Source organism: Eubalaena glacialis, chromosome 3 (genome assembly GCF_028564815.1).
Source record: "Eubalaena glacialis isolate mEubGla1 chromosome 3, mEubGla1.1.hap2.+ XY, whole genome shotgun sequence".
Lineage (NCBI taxonomy): Eukaryota > Metazoa > Chordata > Mammalia > Artiodactyla > Balaenidae > Eubalaena > Eubalaena glacialis.
This window is the reverse complement of record NC_083718.1, coordinates 136,935,174-136,951,859: the sequence shown is the minus strand read 5'-3', so window position 1 is coordinate 136,951,859 and position 16,686 is coordinate 136,935,174. Positions and strand designations below refer to the sequence as shown.

Below are 16,686 nucleotides of genomic sequence, written 5' to 3'. Positions count from 1 at the left end.
TTAAATGACATGGGGGTTAGAGGTGGCTAAGATTTTCAGTTTACTAGTTTTAAAGGTAAACTTCATTAAAAAAAAAAATCTTAACAATGTGAAGAAAATTAAAGGGGCATTTTAAGCCCTCTGAATAATATTGGTTCTGGTATTTTCTGAATGTATTTAACATGAATGAATTTGTCTTCTTTTACAAGGAAAAATACAGAGGTGTGTTCCAGAGTTGACTGTTCATGACACATAGAGTTAACAGGTGCTCATTGGCACTTATTTTTATCATCATGTGGCTGTTAGTTAAAGCAAAAATAGGTAAGATATTTCTGTAATCTAATCTGTGGAGGGATTTTTGGTTTAAATTCTCAGTTTTAGATGAAATATGCATTTGTGGTAAATGTTCTGGTAGTTGGTCTTTTGTAGTCAATCTTCTGTCAAGTTTAAGTGGATAAGTCTGGTTCTATGTCTGTTACTAATGTGTATTTTATTTCATTAATACTAATGATTAAGAGTCCAATGATATCTTTTCCTCTCAACAAAATGACTAGGTATCAAGCTAGGCATCATGAATGAATGTTTTACATTATAGTGCATTTTAACAGAGGGTATTCATGGATGGATTCAGCTCTGCTAAAAAAATAATGGCTGGCATTTTCTTTGCTGTTTTTATTGACATCTTATTTTTTACTTTCTGGCCCATTAGGATCAAAGAAGCAGAAAACAAAAATATAAGTAAGATAAGAGAGAGAAAGAGACTTAGTTCTGAAAATAAAAATGGAAACTTTTCAGAATTCAGTATTTCCTTTATTTGATTTGAATAACTTTTTTACCAATTTGTTTATGGTAGTTGATCCAAGCAATCTTATAATTACCAAAAAAGGCTTTCAGTGGAGGCTTTATGTCACGTCTAAAAATTCAAGGTGAGTGTATAATTCTGAGGGTTTTTTCTTTTTTTCATCAGCAGTACTAAGTACTACCCAAAACTGCTAATTTCTGATTAGTTGTCGTATTTACATATACAAAAAAGGCCCTGATCCTGGAGAGTAAGAATGACCTCTCTTTAAGAGTTTACTGTGGGACCTGGCATATAGAAAATAATATGGAGAACTCTTTAAAAGAATACATTCATGTGATTTTGTATTAGCTGTACTGGGCAATGGTTCATCCTACCTAGGGTCTTACATCTTGAAGGAATACCATGGTAAGACCTAATTTCTATCCTTGATGCAAACTACACATACAGAGCCCCTAAATATTTTCTCTTTGTTATAAAATAATAGATTACACATACTTTATACCTCTAATATAGCAAGAGAGGGAATTAGTCCCAAATCTACCCTTTAACATTTGTAATAGCCTTTTAAACATTTCTAATAGCTTGTTAATCATTTTGGTATGAGTATTGAAGTAAGTGTTATAAATCATAAATGGGGATGGAAACAAATGTGATTTATTCTGGGAAGTAATTTTTAGTAGTCTGGTGAATAATTTGCATATAAGAGAGATTGGTTTTTCCTAGAACTGTGCTCCTGAATGTTCTTCCAACCCTATTTTCTCACCACTTTCCTATTTATAGTTCTGGTTATAGTATTACTGTTTTGAGAAGGATGTATATTTTAATTCAAATACAGTTAGACTTTAATACGGTTGCCTTCTCTCCTCATTGTGCTTCACCAATACAGCCAGAGCAATGTAGCTTATGTATATTTCCATCATTTGACAGGGTTAGTTTTATCCAGCTTTGGGGAATTACACAAACCCTCCATCTTGCAATGGGTTTCTTATATGCCATCTTATGTCTTTTGCATTTGTGTCTTATTGCAGATGTGTGCAAGAGAGGGGATGTGACTGTGCAGCCTTCCCATGTAATTTCACTTGGGTCAGCTGTCAACATTTCGTGCTCTTTGAAGACCAAACAAGGCTGCTTGCAATTCTCCAGTTTTAACAAGTTAATCCTCTACAAGTTTGACAGAAGAATCTATTTTCAGCATGGTCGCTCCCTCAGCTCGCAAGTCACAGGTCTTCCCCTGGGTACAACCCTGTTTGTCTGCAAACTGGCCTGTAGCAGTAATGACGAGATTCGAATATGTGGGGCAGAGATCTCCGTTGGTGGTGAGCATTCCATCCTGAGTTCCTAAAAATTGGTGATCTTCTGGTATTTGTCATGATTTAGCAGAAATCCAAGTAGAAGACGGTGTTCTTTCTTCTCCCACCACAAGGATATATTTAATCTTTTTTTCTTAATGTAAATTTATTTATTTATTTATTTATTTATTTATGGCTGTGTTGGGTCTTTGTTGCTGCGCGCGGGCTTTCTCTAGTTGTGGCGAGCGGGGGCTACTCTTTGTTGCGATGTGCGGGCTTCTCATTGCGGTGGCTACTCTTGTTGTGGAGCACAGGCTCTAGGCACGTGGGCTTCAGTAACTGTGGCACATGGGCTCAGTAGTTGTGGCACACGGGCTTAGTTGCTCCGTGGCATGTGGGATCTTCCCGGACCAGGGCTCAAACCCGTGTCCCCTGCATTGGCAGGCAGATTCTTAACCACTGTGCCACCAGGGAAGTCCTGGATATATTTAATCTTGATAGTAACGTGAGCATCTCAATGTGAGAAGTCCAGAAATCAGTAGAACTGGGATCACATTTAGAAAGTCTCCTCTTCCTTCTCCTCTTCTCTCTTTTCCACCCCTCTCCTCCCCTCTCTTTTTCTCTCCTCTTTTTGGCCATTAAGACCATTTACCTATTGCCCGTGGGCTCCAATGGCAGGAAAATGGCTCTCCACAGCTGAGTCCTCATGCCTTCTTGACTTATGAGAATTGTTCAAAGCCACTGCCCCCTAAAAAGAAGAGAGATGTCTCTTTTGACTTATGCAGCCCAAGCTGATACCCAGGGCTGAGCACTTCTCCTCTCTCTGACTTAATGCACAAAAAATAGTTCTTCCATCCACCTCACTCCTGACCACTGGTTATCAGACTTAGCAGAGGTTAAGAGAGAACTATCATCATACTTAGTATCTTTTCCTGGGTTTTCTAGAAAACTGCATGAGACAAAACTGACGTGCTAAGACTTCATGGGGGGAGGGGAGTTGTACAGTTCTAGAGAAGCAAGAGTGAGGGAGTGAACTAGGAAAGGAGCAGAGCAAACACGAGGTGGTTAAGTTACTGAGCTGGCCTTGGCATCAACAGAAGATACAGCTGGTTTCTTGGTCACTAACAACATCCCCAGAAAGAACATATAGAAATAGAGTGACAGGTGAAAGAATTAACAGTCTGCCATCGGTCAAAGTTCACCCACAGAGCACCAACTCCCCCGCACTGCTGGCTTGCACTGTGGGTCCCTCCACGCAGCCGTGGGGAGTAAGAACTAAGATGTCAGAGTTGGCGTCTGCAGCCTGAGCCACAGTGCTCAGGGTGAGCCAACAGCACACCTTCCTGCAGCCTGCAGCTTGCAGCCTTAAAGGCTCAGCCCAGCAAGCCAGTGAGCATACATAGGCCCTGAGCGATCCCACGGCACTCTGTGCCTCTGTGGATCCAGGGAAGCTCCGAAGGGGCAGGTGAGAGGCATAAGAAGAGTGGGAGGAATTGCTGCAGCAGGCTGACTGACCAAGATGCAAGGACAGGGTCCCTCTCATAAAGAGAGTGATATAGAGCTCAATGAGACTCTTCCGGATGGAAAGAGTCTCTTTCCCTCTTCTAGGGAAGAGGCTTCCATCCTCTTCTCTGTGACTATAAGGAGGTGGTCGGTGCCAGGCGGTCTTCCTGGAGGTCAACCACAAGCATTGAGCAGAACACCAAGCAAATGTCTAAGCAAATCATTTGTGGGTACGGAGGCATAAACTAGGTCCTGTGCTCCTCTTCCAGCTCAGGGGCTCCTGTTCACACCACTTATGGGTCACGTACTCTCAGCTCTGATAGCCTGTGGTGTAGTAAAAGGTGCCTGGGCTTTGAATCTCAACACTGCCACTAGCAGTGGACTCTTAGACAATTTCAATTCTCTGAGCCTCAGTTTCTCCATCTGTGTGATGAAGATACTAACACCTACCTCATAAGATGGTTGTAGTGATTAGATGACACCTTGTATGCAAAGTGCTTAATCTGGTACCGGTCACATAGGAGGCACTTAAGTGATGAGCGCTAGGGTTGCAGTTCCATCGGTTTTACTCTTTTCTTCATGTGTGCAGCATGCTGAGCGGCTGGGCATGTTTCGCTTGAAAGGAAGTATAAGCGTTGGTTATAGACAAAATGAAATTTTTTTCTTAAAAACACCATTAGGCCTCACCTCCCTTGTCCTCAGAACACCTGAATATTTCATCCAGGTAATTCACCATCTTACAGACCAACATACCATACTGGTATCAGACATTCTCAGCCCTGTGATGTCAGTTCCAGGTGTCCACAGTGCTGCAGGTGTTCTCTTCTTTATTAGGGGGCTAACAATGGCCTTGAAAGTCAGTATCTTTGCAGATGTCCTTAAGCCATTCCATTCCATTTCCTATCTTTGCTCAGGTGCATGAGAGTGATGCAACCCCTTTTCATTTGTTTACTTTTCCATCCAGAGGTTGTGGATGCATCTGTGACAGTTTGCAGCATCAGGAGATCTAGGGAGATGGTGAGGAGTATCTGCCCCAGTGCAGCTCAGTTGGGCGGCACTGCTGGAATGTTGCTTGTGCAGCGTGCTCAGGTGGTAACCACACTATCAAATGGCTGCTCTTCGAACAAGTTTAGCACCTTTGAGGTGAAGGACTGACTGGAAGCAACACCTTTTTCTGAGTATGGCTAGTCATTCCAAGAAAAGACACAATGAATGTTGGTTTCACCCAGTGTAGTAAGCTTAAACCTATCTAGTGAGGGAGTGAGCAGCCCATTTTCTTTTTTGTGATAAGCGGTAGCCCATAGTGCCATTGCATACCCTGAGTGGGCCTGTCATAAAGTTGACTGGTTCTTCAGAACTGGGAATGGGTAAATGGCCTTTAAGCCTTCTCTTTCTGGCCCCTTCCTGGGCTTGTGCTGCTCTGCTGCCCGGAGCTCATCCAAATTGTGCGGTAACTAAACAACCAGTGCTCTACGTAACCTCAGAGGATTGGGCCACGAACTATTTGGACAATCAGGGAAATAAATGAAAGACAATAGATCCTTGCTTAGTTGTTTTCAATATATGTTTAGCTGTTGATATTTCTGAAAGCTGTTTTTCTAAGACTTTTTATTTCACATAGTAAGTAGGGCTTTTAAAAATAATAACAAGCATAATACGCGTAACAATTCATTACATGGTAAACCATTTTAATTTTCAGAGACTTTGATTTCTGACCTTTCCTTAGCATCGGCTATTATATATTTGTATTGAAGAGAATCACATCTGTTTTCTCCTGGGACAGGCAGTCTCTGCCCAAACCAAGTCCTGGGCTGAAGTAGACACCTTGATTTCATGGTCCAGGGAACTCACACCGAGAAAGTTGACTTGATTTGTGGGTAAGAGCTGTGGTCTTTAAAATGAGATGCTCTGCAAACTTTTAGGAGTAAAGGTGAGGGTGAGACTAACTTTTTCATTAAGCAAAAGTGCCAGGTACTTTATCTCATTTGGTCATCAAAAGACCGTATGAAGCGTTAGGGTAATGATGGTGGTTTGAACACATGCATTTACTTTCATTCCTTGTGAAATAAAGCCAAGATGCAGTAAAAAAAAAAAGTTTTCTAGAGGCACAAACCCTAAAGGACAAAAGGAATGGGAGGGGAGACACAGCAACAAAGTTTTGGAAGCTGGAAAACAGGTGGGCCAGTGATAATTGGCTTAGCCTACAGCTGGCAGTGAGAAACTTCAAGATGCAACCTGATTTAATGCAGAAGCTCCCACCCCAGACAGACAGAAATTGGTGATACCATATACTGCTGGGAGTGAGGGTAGCAGTGGGGATAAAAATGGGAGATTTCGATTGAAAAATCTATTTAAAAAGCAGATTCTCAGATTCCCTTCCCAATTTCATGTATCCAGTTACTTGCTGCTTTTCTACACTGGCATAGCCCTGGAGGCCTGGTATCAGAGGGCCACTGAGCTAGTTTCAGCCCATTCAGTTGAGATTGGTAGTATGTACTGAAAAACAGAGGGATGAAAAGGACATTGGCATATGGCTCCCTTCAGACCTGTACCCTCCTCCTGGCAGATTAGAAAATCCTTTTCTGGAAGTCAGACCAGGCTAAGAGGAAATGTCTAAAATTATCTGCAATAGAGGTTCCTAAGAAACCCTAGTCAGATCACCCTGGAGTGAAACCCAGAGTCAACAAATGTCCCTCAACTGACATACCCGCAGAGCTCCAATCTATAATGTAGCGTTCCCCCTCCTATATATGAGTAAAAATACAAGGATCCGGGAATTCCCTGGTGGCCCAGTGGTTAGGACTCAGCGCTTTCACTGCCAAGGGCCTGGGTTCAATCCCTGGTTGGGGAACTAAGATCCCACAAGCCACACAGGGTGGCCAAAAAGAAAAAAATAGAACAAAACAAAAAAAACAAGGATCTGAGGAAAATGCCTAACATGGAGAACAGAAACCAAAACAAACATGTGGAACAAAGCATAGAAGCAAAGTGGAAGAAACAGATGTATTCAGGGAGAAGAAATGTTAAGGAACAAAATCTATCCTTAACACTATCCTTGATAGTGTACCTATCCTTGATACACTTAGGAATTAAGAGCAAATATTGCATGTAGAACAAAAATAGGATGCTATAAAAAGGAAATATTCAGAGAATAAAAAACATCCCCCCCCCAAAAAATAAGTGGAAATGAAAAACTCAATAGGAGGGAAGAAATGTAAACTGAGGAGGGTTTTTTCCTCATATTAGAGCAAAAGGATCAAGAGTTTTAAAATATAGGAGCTAAAATACAAAATTAGAGAGGAAGGTCCCACATATGAAACTAGGGATTTTTAGAAAGAAAAAACAGATAAGAATTATCAGAGAAATAATTCAAAAATGTTTCCCAAAATAAAAAATAAAAGTTCCCAGGGCTTCCCTGGTGGTGCAGTGGTTGAGAATCCGCCTGCCAATGCAGGGCACACGGGTTCGAGCCCTGGTCTGGGAGGATCCCACATGCCGCAGAGCAACTAAGCCCGTGAGCCACAATTACTGAGCCTGCGCGTCTGGAGCCTGTGCTCCGCAACAAGAGAGGCCGTGATAGTGAGAGGCCCGCGCACCGCGATGAAGAGCGGCCCCCACTTGCCGCAACTAGAGAAAGCCCTCGCACAGAAACGAAGACCCAACACAGCCATAAATAAATAAATAAATAAGCAAAAAAAAAAAAGAAAAAAAAAAAGTTCCCAGAAGTTATGAACTCTTTGAGAATCCATAAGAATGAAAGAAAAGAGACCCCATTAAGCACAGTCTATACTCAGCCAAAGTATCAGTCAAGTGTGAGGGTAGAATAATGACATTTTTAGCCATGTTCAAAATATTTCCTCTCCTGCAGCCTTTCCCAGGGAACTACTGGAGGATATACTCCACCAACACAAGTAATTAAATCAAGAAAGAAGAAAGCATTGGATCTAAGAAACAGGAGATCCAACACAGGGAAAAAGAAGAGAAGGAATTTCCAGGACACTGAGGGCTGGCAGTTCCAGAAAGATAGCTGTGTACAGGCATAGAGGCAAACCCATCTTACTGGAAAGTTCACAAGGCTCCAGGAAACTGGTCTCCAAGCAGATGAAACTAATAGAATTCTCAGTGCTTCTGAGTATGTTGAACAGTGATTCAGATAATTGACTTGAAAGTTTGGAATTATATTAATAATAAGGAAACTAAACAAATGGAAAAACAAGAAAATGACTACCTCCAAGATAAACAAGAAATTGTACATAAAATGAAAAGTTAACATAGTATTAGTCATAAGTGGTTGTATATACAGATGTATAAAGTATACATATAAATGTATACATGTATATATGTATATCTATATATACACATATGAGTCTATTATCCTAGGAAAAGAAAGAGTTTATTATTCCATTAAACAAAACTCTATGAGCTACATATTGTTATACTCACTTTATAGATGAAGAAACTGAAGCTCTGAGAAGCTCATCTGGGCAAGATCACACAGTGGGTAGTCCCCAGATCTGTCCCCAGATCTATGGTGTGTGCTAAGGACAAAAAAAACTTTTATTCTATCAATTACAGCTTTTTTTTTTTTTTCTGAGCAGACAGTGTCTAGGGCTTCGGTTGTACCCTTGTTTTATCTCACCCAAAGGAAGCCTCTTGCTACATCTGGGTCTCAGTATTAGGGTAGAATGAGATGACCCAGTAACAGAGTATTTTCTCTTATCTCCATTAAATCTGAGAAACTCCTAGCTTTGAGTTCTGTCTTTGACTATAAAATGGCTTCATTTAAAAATACACACCTTATGATAGAAGGGACCATGCCTGCCTTGTTCACCTTTGCATTTCCACAGCTAACACTGCCTAGCCCATGGAAGGTTCTCAATGTCTGTGTACATAAAGAATTAATTTATACATGTTCATTAAGTGCTCCAAGTGATGCTGCAGAAATTAGATTTAGGTGGTACAGCCCAGGAAGACATGACTAAGGGCCAGTGGGTAAAAGTGCCTTGGCAACAAATCTCAGGTCAATGGAGAAAGAAAGCCCCTCAGTTTTAAAGGTTTCTAATATTTGAATGGGCTTCATTCTAAAAAAGTAAACTCATCATCACCTGGGGTAATGGAGCTAGCACTGGATGTTCACCTGTCAGGGAGAACAGTAAAATATGGTGGTGAAAGGCTTGGATTCAAGTCAGCCACTCCTGGGCTGGAGACCTGATTCTGCCACTTCATCGTTTTGTAATCTTGGGCAAGATACTTCATCTCTAAGTCTTAGTTTCTTCTTTGATAAAATGAGGATAATAATAGTAGGTACTTGATGTAGCTGCTATGATTTCCAATTGAGAAAAACCACACATAAAACACTGAGCATAGAACTTGGCATATAGTAATTGTTTGACCCATATTCACTATTATTGCCATTGTTACTAGAAGAAATTCATGCCTAGGAGGCAAATTTGAACTTCATGGGATCTGAAATAGCTCCCAGCTCCTCTGGGTATAGGAGACATAGGGGAAGTATTGTTATCTTGTTGGCAAATAATAACAATGTAATTGAAGTATCACCTGTGTGCTATTTAAAATAGGTGGTTTTGTTATTTATTTTTAAAGTTGTTCCAGAACAGCCTCAAAACTTATCTTGTATACAGAAGGGAGAACGTGGGACCGTGGGCTGCACCTGGGATAGAGGACAAGACACCCACCTGTATACTGCCTATACTTTACAGTGAGTGAGACTGTATTTTTGCAGCTTTTTTGGTAGGTCTTCTATTAGATGACGTTTAGAAGTATCGAACAGTTCTAGTTTTACCAGAGAGAAGAAGCAATAAACACCTCTAGATAATTAGATACTTTAAAAAAAATTCTAGTGTTCATCAAGTAAAACTGGTTTATTCATCTAAAGTGTGACTAACTCAGAGTTCTCTTCAGGGCATCCAAGGCCCACGTTGTAGACGTTCTTCCCTGCTCTATAGGATTAAACTGGCTACGTTATATCCCTTCCCTTTTCTGCAGTTGTGGACTCTTAGGGTCATGGTATAGACTCTTAGAGTCTATAAATAGACTCTTTTTTGTGGTAGCTTTCCATTAGCCTTGGAGGAGTTTCTTTTTAAAGCACCTTTGCCTGACCTGAGAGTTCACAAAAAGAGAGAGTCTGGGAGATTCTTTTCCTTGGAGTTGACTCTGTAATCTGCTCCAAAGATCCCGCTGGTAGCAGTATGCCTAAGTGAGTAGGAGATAAGGAAAAGGCAGTGGGGCTCAGGGTTCTGGTCTGTACTAGCATCTGGCATTTCTGTGCAGTAAATGCCAAGGTGGCCATGGATCCTTTGGATGATTGGATCTGTGCTAAGGAGCTAAGATGTCAGCCAGGGTTTTGGGAATTCAGGCAGTGTAGAGATGGTTACTCATCCATACGAATGTCAAAAAGTCTCAGTCCTACCAAAAAAAAAGAGAGGGGTGAAGTATGGTCCTATTTATGACCACAGAATACAAACATTCCCATTGTATATCCCCTAGTAGTAAAACTGACCTTAAAAATGTGAGGAATTTTAAATATATGAACATTTTGTTCCTTTGTGCTAAGAAGGCAACAGCACATAAAGTATCTTGCTAAACACAATCGTCTTTCATTTACAGGTTAAATGGACCAAAAAATTTAACTTGGCAGAAACAATGTAATGATCACTATTGTGATCATTTGGACCTTGGAATTAACCTAACCCCTGAATCACCTGAATCTAGTTACACAGCCAAGGTTACTGCTATCAATAGTCTTGGGAGTGCTTCTTCATTTCCATCCTCATTCACATTGTTGGACATAGGTATGTATTATTTCACTTTTTGTAGGTGTCGATCTTTAGCACGTGAATATTATTTTTAAAATCACTTGAATGTTCTATGTGTGATTGTTTCAAAAGGGACAGTGGTTCATGGAAAGTGGCCAGTAGGCATAGGCAAAGGATAGATGTTTCTTTGATGCAAGCAAAAGGATGTATGTCTCTAGAGCTATAGAGAGATGTTCAAAATGGGATATTCAACATTATTCTCTCTGTTGGAGAAATAAGAGCCCCCTGGCCTCAAATCCTATGAAGACACTGGCTGCCAGTTACACCATCTGACTGAGGCAAGGGTCATGTGAGGTTATTCAGGAAACGCAGTGTAAGCCCTTCCTGGTGGAGGTGTCTTTTCACCCCCATGGCTACTCCATTGTTCTGAGATAGGCTGCATGTGGGCCTGCAGGGCTAGAGCAGCCAAGTGCCACCTGTAAAGAAAGTGTATCATTGTACCAATCCATCTTCCTCAGAGAATACCTACCTCCACCCCTCTCATCAGCTTGCGAGCTGGAGTGAGCCAGTCCCAGCACATTTCTGAGCAGATGTAATGGGCCCAGTTGAATCAGAGGCCAATCCCAGGCATTCCCAAGGTCTGAACATCCCATGTAGGACTGGGCTTCAGGCCTGTCTGAAGTTCTGGCCTCACACTACATGTCTCTCTTTTCTCTTCCCAAAGCACCTCTTTGCACACATACTGCTAAGTGTGAGTCTGAACACTGGTATCTACTCTACATTTTCCTATCAAAGTTCTGCCCATTCTACCTTCCATCTCTTTACATTGATCATCTCTAGCCACCTTCTTTCCCTCTTATTCTTCTCTTCTATTCCTCTGTTGCTCTCTTTCCTATGGCTTTTCCTACCAATATTTCTTCTCCTTCTGAGGTGATCACCACTAGCCACACCTCTACCTTCTCAGCCACTGGAACTCCTGGGTTTTGGCACATTGGTTTTCTTTAAATCATTGAATTAAATGGAATCGAGATTATTACTGATGTTCATCGTAGTTTAGTAAAAATGAGGGTAGATTAAAGGGAATTACTTTAATGATTTAGAAGTGAATCCAACTTTTTCTTCTTTCTAAAAGCCAGGGACTACTCTCTTGTCTATTTCACCAAGTTTAGTGGCCATGCATCTTAGAAATGAGATTTTTTCAACTCTTTATAAGCCCATGTCAATACGTAAGACAATTTCCAATTATGGAGCCTGAATCACACTTTTTTTTTGTCCTGGTTACCAGTGAGGCCTCTTCCTCCGTGGGACATCAGAATCAAATTTGTAAACGCTTCCGTGAGCAGGTGTACCCTTCAGTGGAGAGATGAGGGGCTGGTGCTGCTTAATCGACTCAGATATCGGCCCATTAACAGCAGGTCCTGGAATATGGTAATGGTCTCTAGAGTGAAGGGGAAACCAGGGAGGGGTTCTTAGTAGCAACGCCCAGATCTCTCTTTTCATACCAGCAAAATATGGAGTTTAAGAATATTTAGCCCAAAAGTACACATACACATTTGAGACATACCAGTCACACTGCTGTTTATTAAGAAATATCTTAAAATTTGATCACTGATTCCGAAATTTTTTAAGCCACAGGCTTCTGTAAATCCACATTAATTTTCTAGTTTATTTCTAGTGAGTCGTCTTTCCTTGTTATTTTACCCCCCTACCCCATTATTACTTCCATTATTACTTTTTAGTAATTTTTTTAACATATTGGAAAGAGAAATATTAGGGAATGTTCAAAGAGGGGCTTATCTGAATTGAATATTCCAAAGATAAAGCTTCACACTTTGATGTAATAGTAAACATTAATTTTTTTATTTTTTATTTGCCATGCCACGTGGCTTGTGGGATCTTAGTTCCCCTACCAGGGATTGAGCCCAGGCCCTCGGCAGTGAAAGCACGGAGTCCTAACCACTGGACCACCAGGGATTTCCCTAAACATTAAATTTTTTACAATAAAAAATGTAAGATTATAATTCCTTCCAGTATTTTTGTAAAGTATAATGGCTTATAATAATAACAAAGGATCAGTTCCACATGTAGAGATGTATAATAATTAAATTTTTCACCTATAATTTTTCCTATATAATTTTCTTATATAATTAAATTTTTCTGTTTGGAACCAGTTTTATGTCTGTGTTAAAACATTCATCACATTCTAGTTGTAACCAAATAAAGAATAATCTCTAGTGTAGAAACAAGCTTCTTCAAGGCCCGTTTGAAAACTGGTAGTTTTCAATCTTGTTTTTCAGCTGGTTTCGGGATCCCCCTTGGAATCCATATAGATGGATTCTTAGACCCAGGAGTTTTTTGTTTTATTAATGAGAAGCTATTGTTTCAGATTAACATCACGTGTATTCAGTAACCCAGTCATTGATATTTCTTCTTATTGAATGACAGATTTGAAAAGTAAAAAGCGTTATCTGGTCTGGTTTTCCTACCTTTATTTAAATTAATTTAGTATTAACAGGCGCTTCTTAAAATCTTGTTGGATTCAAGGTTAACGCCACAAATGCCAAAGGAAGACATGATTTGCTGGATCTGAAACCCTTTACAGAATATGAATTTCAGGTTTCCTCTAAGTTACATCTTTATAAAGGTAGTTGGAGTGATTGGAGTGAATCATTGAGAACACAAACACCAGAAGAAGGTATGTGTCAAAAAAAAAAAAACGGAGGGGAGGGAGGTGGATAGAGCGGAGGAAAGACAGGAGAGAAGAGAGGAAGATGTAATGATTTCCTTGGAATAGAATCTCTAAAGTACTGATACTGAATCAAAAAGTATGAGTGCATTAATTAACAAGCTCATTTTGACGTTGACTTAAGTATTGAAGCTGTCCAGGGAGATATGTTTATACTGCTAAAAATTTTTTAACATTAGGTAAGTCCTACTCCTGTTTGCCACACGTTATCACGTTGGTTACAAGTTTATGCCTCAGTAATGTTTGATTATATCTCTTATTTCTATTTCACTTACTTTCTCAGTTACTTTCTCTTATTCCACAAAGCTGCAACCAGTAATTAATTTCATTCCTTTATCATTAAACCTTGATACATTTTACCCTTTGGATTCTATGAAAATTAATATGGCTTTATAAGCCATACTAAAAGCTTGAAAAAAGGTAGACTCTGGAGACAACATTTTAAAATAAAGTTTAACATCTGGCAATCTTCTTTCCTCCAAATGTTACAGCACTGCACTTCTTCAAACCTTTGATACTCACTGCTCACATGAGTACCAGTAGACTGCCCATAGCTATAAAGAGGAGATCAAATATATTTTTAAGTCTGATGGACTTTTCTTTTTGGTAATTATTGGGAAGACAATTTTATTGAAGTATAATCGAAAAAGCAAAAATGCTTATATGAACTTTATGACAATACTAAATCTTTGGAGACGTAAGAAATAGCCATCTGAATATTAGTTTTCAAAAGCACTCAGTGATACAGTATACAGCTTCATAATTTATGTAAATTTGTTTCAGAGGAAAAATAATTGACATATAATCCGTTGCTTTATTATCTGGAGATTTTGAAGCATTAATGTCAGAAAAGCTAAATCCTTATTTGTGAAACTTATAGATATGTGTGCATGTAAACTAGCCTAATGATTAAGTTACATTCATTTTCTGTGAGCTACTAGTGATTTTTGGTAACTGATGACACTTATCAGTGATACTCCAGTGACTTTCAAGGATGTAAACTATTAATAAAATAAATAATATATAAATTGTAGAATAATTGTATACTCTTCCTTTCTTCTGACAATAATTGCATTTTGCTATTTTAAAAAAAGATTTTTAAATGAATTCATTCAGCAAATTATAATTTATTCCTCTCATTTTATGATAAAAATCTCTTAATGTTGAGCCACTTTTTCTGTTTAAATATGTGTCAGTTTTATAATCCGGAGCTTACTCTTATTATCCTTTTATTACAATGTCAAAGTAATGCATTTTTAAAATACCTCATGGATTTTTAGACTTTATACATAGTACAGATAAAATTCTTGGAAATAGGCCATATTTTATGTCCAAGTCCAAGGTAGTAAATAGGCTGAAAATTTTTAAGTTATATCACATTAAGCTAAAGTATAAACTAGGGAAACTCTGGGCTTGTAAATTCTTGTCATTTTTACTCACACTTGATAATGACCCGTTTAGAGATGTGTGAAAAGGTTTTTCTTTCTTTCTTTTTTTTCAAGTGTTTATCTGTTGCATTAAAAACCCATCAAGGCAGGATGGTAACTTTCTCATATCCTATAAAATAAACCACCATCATAACAATGAGTGTAGCAACTTGTTACGGTTATGAACTCGTGGATGGTTATGAATTGAACCAAGGTAGCTGGCTTATTCAGAGTAATTGCAAACATTCATAAAGAGAGAAACCCATTCTCTGAGATACACCACGCTACCAAGCTCTGCTGGTTTCCTTTCAGTGTCTGAATCTCCCTTTTTTGTGTTTGATCTTTCTGCGGGTTGTTGTAGGATCTCTTTTCTCTTACTCTAAGCTTCATGGTTTTCACCTCTTACCGCTGTTCCTGTCATCAGTTTCTGTATGAAACACCAACTGATGTAAACCTAAAAGGTGTGAATTTTTTTTTAACACTTCTTCCTTTTAACCCCTGAGATGTGTACGCGTATATAACTTGGCATTTAAAAAAAAATACTAGTAAGCTTTTTTCTTTTTTTTTTTTTAGTTACTGTCTAAAACTGAATGATCTTATGATAGAGCTTTTACTTTGCAGCCTTGGCTACTCAAAACAGAGCAATATGTTATCTCCTGGTGGATTGGGCACAGTTATTTATAGCACTCCAGCAGAGAATGAGGGTATTATTCACTCCATATGGCCCTTTCCCATGTCATTAAATTCAACTCTTGTCATGGCCCTCCATGGAAAACACTTTTTAAATGAGCACTAAGTAAGGGGTGGAAGGAAAGAGATAACTTTCTTATGTTTAGGAGGACAGTCCAGCAATCAGTAACCATCAGTGGGCCTGATACTGGGAAACAAGCAATCATATTTTACTTCTAGTGGGAAAACAGTCTGAATTTGGGCTGCATAGTGTCCAAACATGCCTGAGAATATGCCCAGCTGTTGGGGTGAAGGCACTCCCTCATCGTTTTGAACGCCCAGGAGGAGACTCCAAAATAAAGATGAATGAGCCATTCCTTAGAGCTGTATTATCAGTTAGGTGTTTCTGTCTGTTCATTCACCATTTTTCAGTCTTATTTATATGTTTGGTCTTGCTAAATGTGACTGTGGACAATTAATAAAGGAAGTGTTAAATGCTCATACTAGTGCCAGAGCAGCAAAGGAGGAGTCCTCCCCCACTGTGGTGATGGCACAGGTGATTGGTGAGAGATCCCAAAGAGGGAGAAAATGCAGGGCTACCAGCTGCAGCCACCCATCTTCACATTAAGAAGCTAGACAATTATTCATTCATTTGTGATTTTGAACTATTGCTAGGATAGGTTAGGTGTGAACAGTTAAATACTAGAGGTTATTTTACCATCTTAGTTAGCAAGCAAGATGGTAAGTCTAGCTTAGGAGTCAGCAAACATTTTCTATAAAGGTCCATATAGTAAATATTTTCAGCTTTGCAGACCATATGATCTTTGTCACAACTACTAAAATCTACTGTTATCACAGGCAAGCAGCCATTGACAGTATACAAATACAAAGACAAAGCTGTGTCCAAAATTTTATTTTTGCACACTGAAAATTGAATTTTATAAAATTTTCATGTCACTAAAAATGATTCTTCTTTTAACTTGTTTTCAACCATTTAAAAATGTGAAAACCATTATTATTAGTTCACTGGCTATACCAAAACAGGGAATAAGGAATCAGCCAGATTTGGTCCATGGGCCGTAGTTTGCTGACTCCTAAACTAGCTAAACTTGAAACTATTATACTTGCATCTTTTTGCCTAAGGCTTCAGGAAATGAGAATGAATGGTTCTTTACCTTCTAAAGGGATTTACCTACAAACATTTTCATTAGAGGGAAAATGTTATGTTTTAGATCCAGTGAGTGTCCTTACCCTTTTTTCTTCTTCTTGTGGTCTCTTCTAAGCCCAACACCTATCCTGTAAGAAGTAAATGCCTGAGCTTAACTATTTGACAAGGTAGTGATCACCCAAATGGGAAGAACTGTTTTCCATGAAGCCCTCCAAAAGAAGCCACTGGGGGGAAAAAATACTTCTCTGGATGATCTGTGAGGAATGTGTGTATATCAGGAACTATGCCAGGTACTCAGACATAATGATAACCAGTCAGATCCTCAGA

At 39.2% G+C, this 16,686-nt stretch overlaps 1 protein-coding gene across 2 annotated transcripts in view; it reads left to right on the top strand.

Annotated features, from left to right (window-relative positions):
* The first annotated feature begins 224 nt into the window (after positions 1 to 224).
* The window catches only part of IL12RB2 (interleukin 12 receptor subunit beta 2), a 68,432-nt gene continuing 51,970 nt past the window's right edge, over positions 225 to 16,686 (top strand). Inside the window, exons 1-6 of one of the 2 annotated variants that reach the window (XM_061186464.1) lie at positions 225 to 300; positions 1,810 to 2,097; positions 9,178 to 9,292; positions 10,201 to 10,385; positions 11,635 to 11,777; positions 12,894 to 13,044. In XM_061186464.1, the coding sequence (XP_061042447.1) occupies positions 225 to 300; positions 1,810 to 2,097; positions 9,178 to 9,292; positions 10,201 to 10,385; positions 11,635 to 11,777; positions 12,894 to 13,044 (958 nt within the window). The remainder of the gene's footprint in view (positions 301 to 1,809; positions 2,098 to 9,177; positions 9,293 to 10,200; positions 10,386 to 11,634; positions 11,778 to 12,893; positions 13,045 to 16,686) is intronic. The other variant, XM_061186466.1, reaches the window with a different exon arrangement.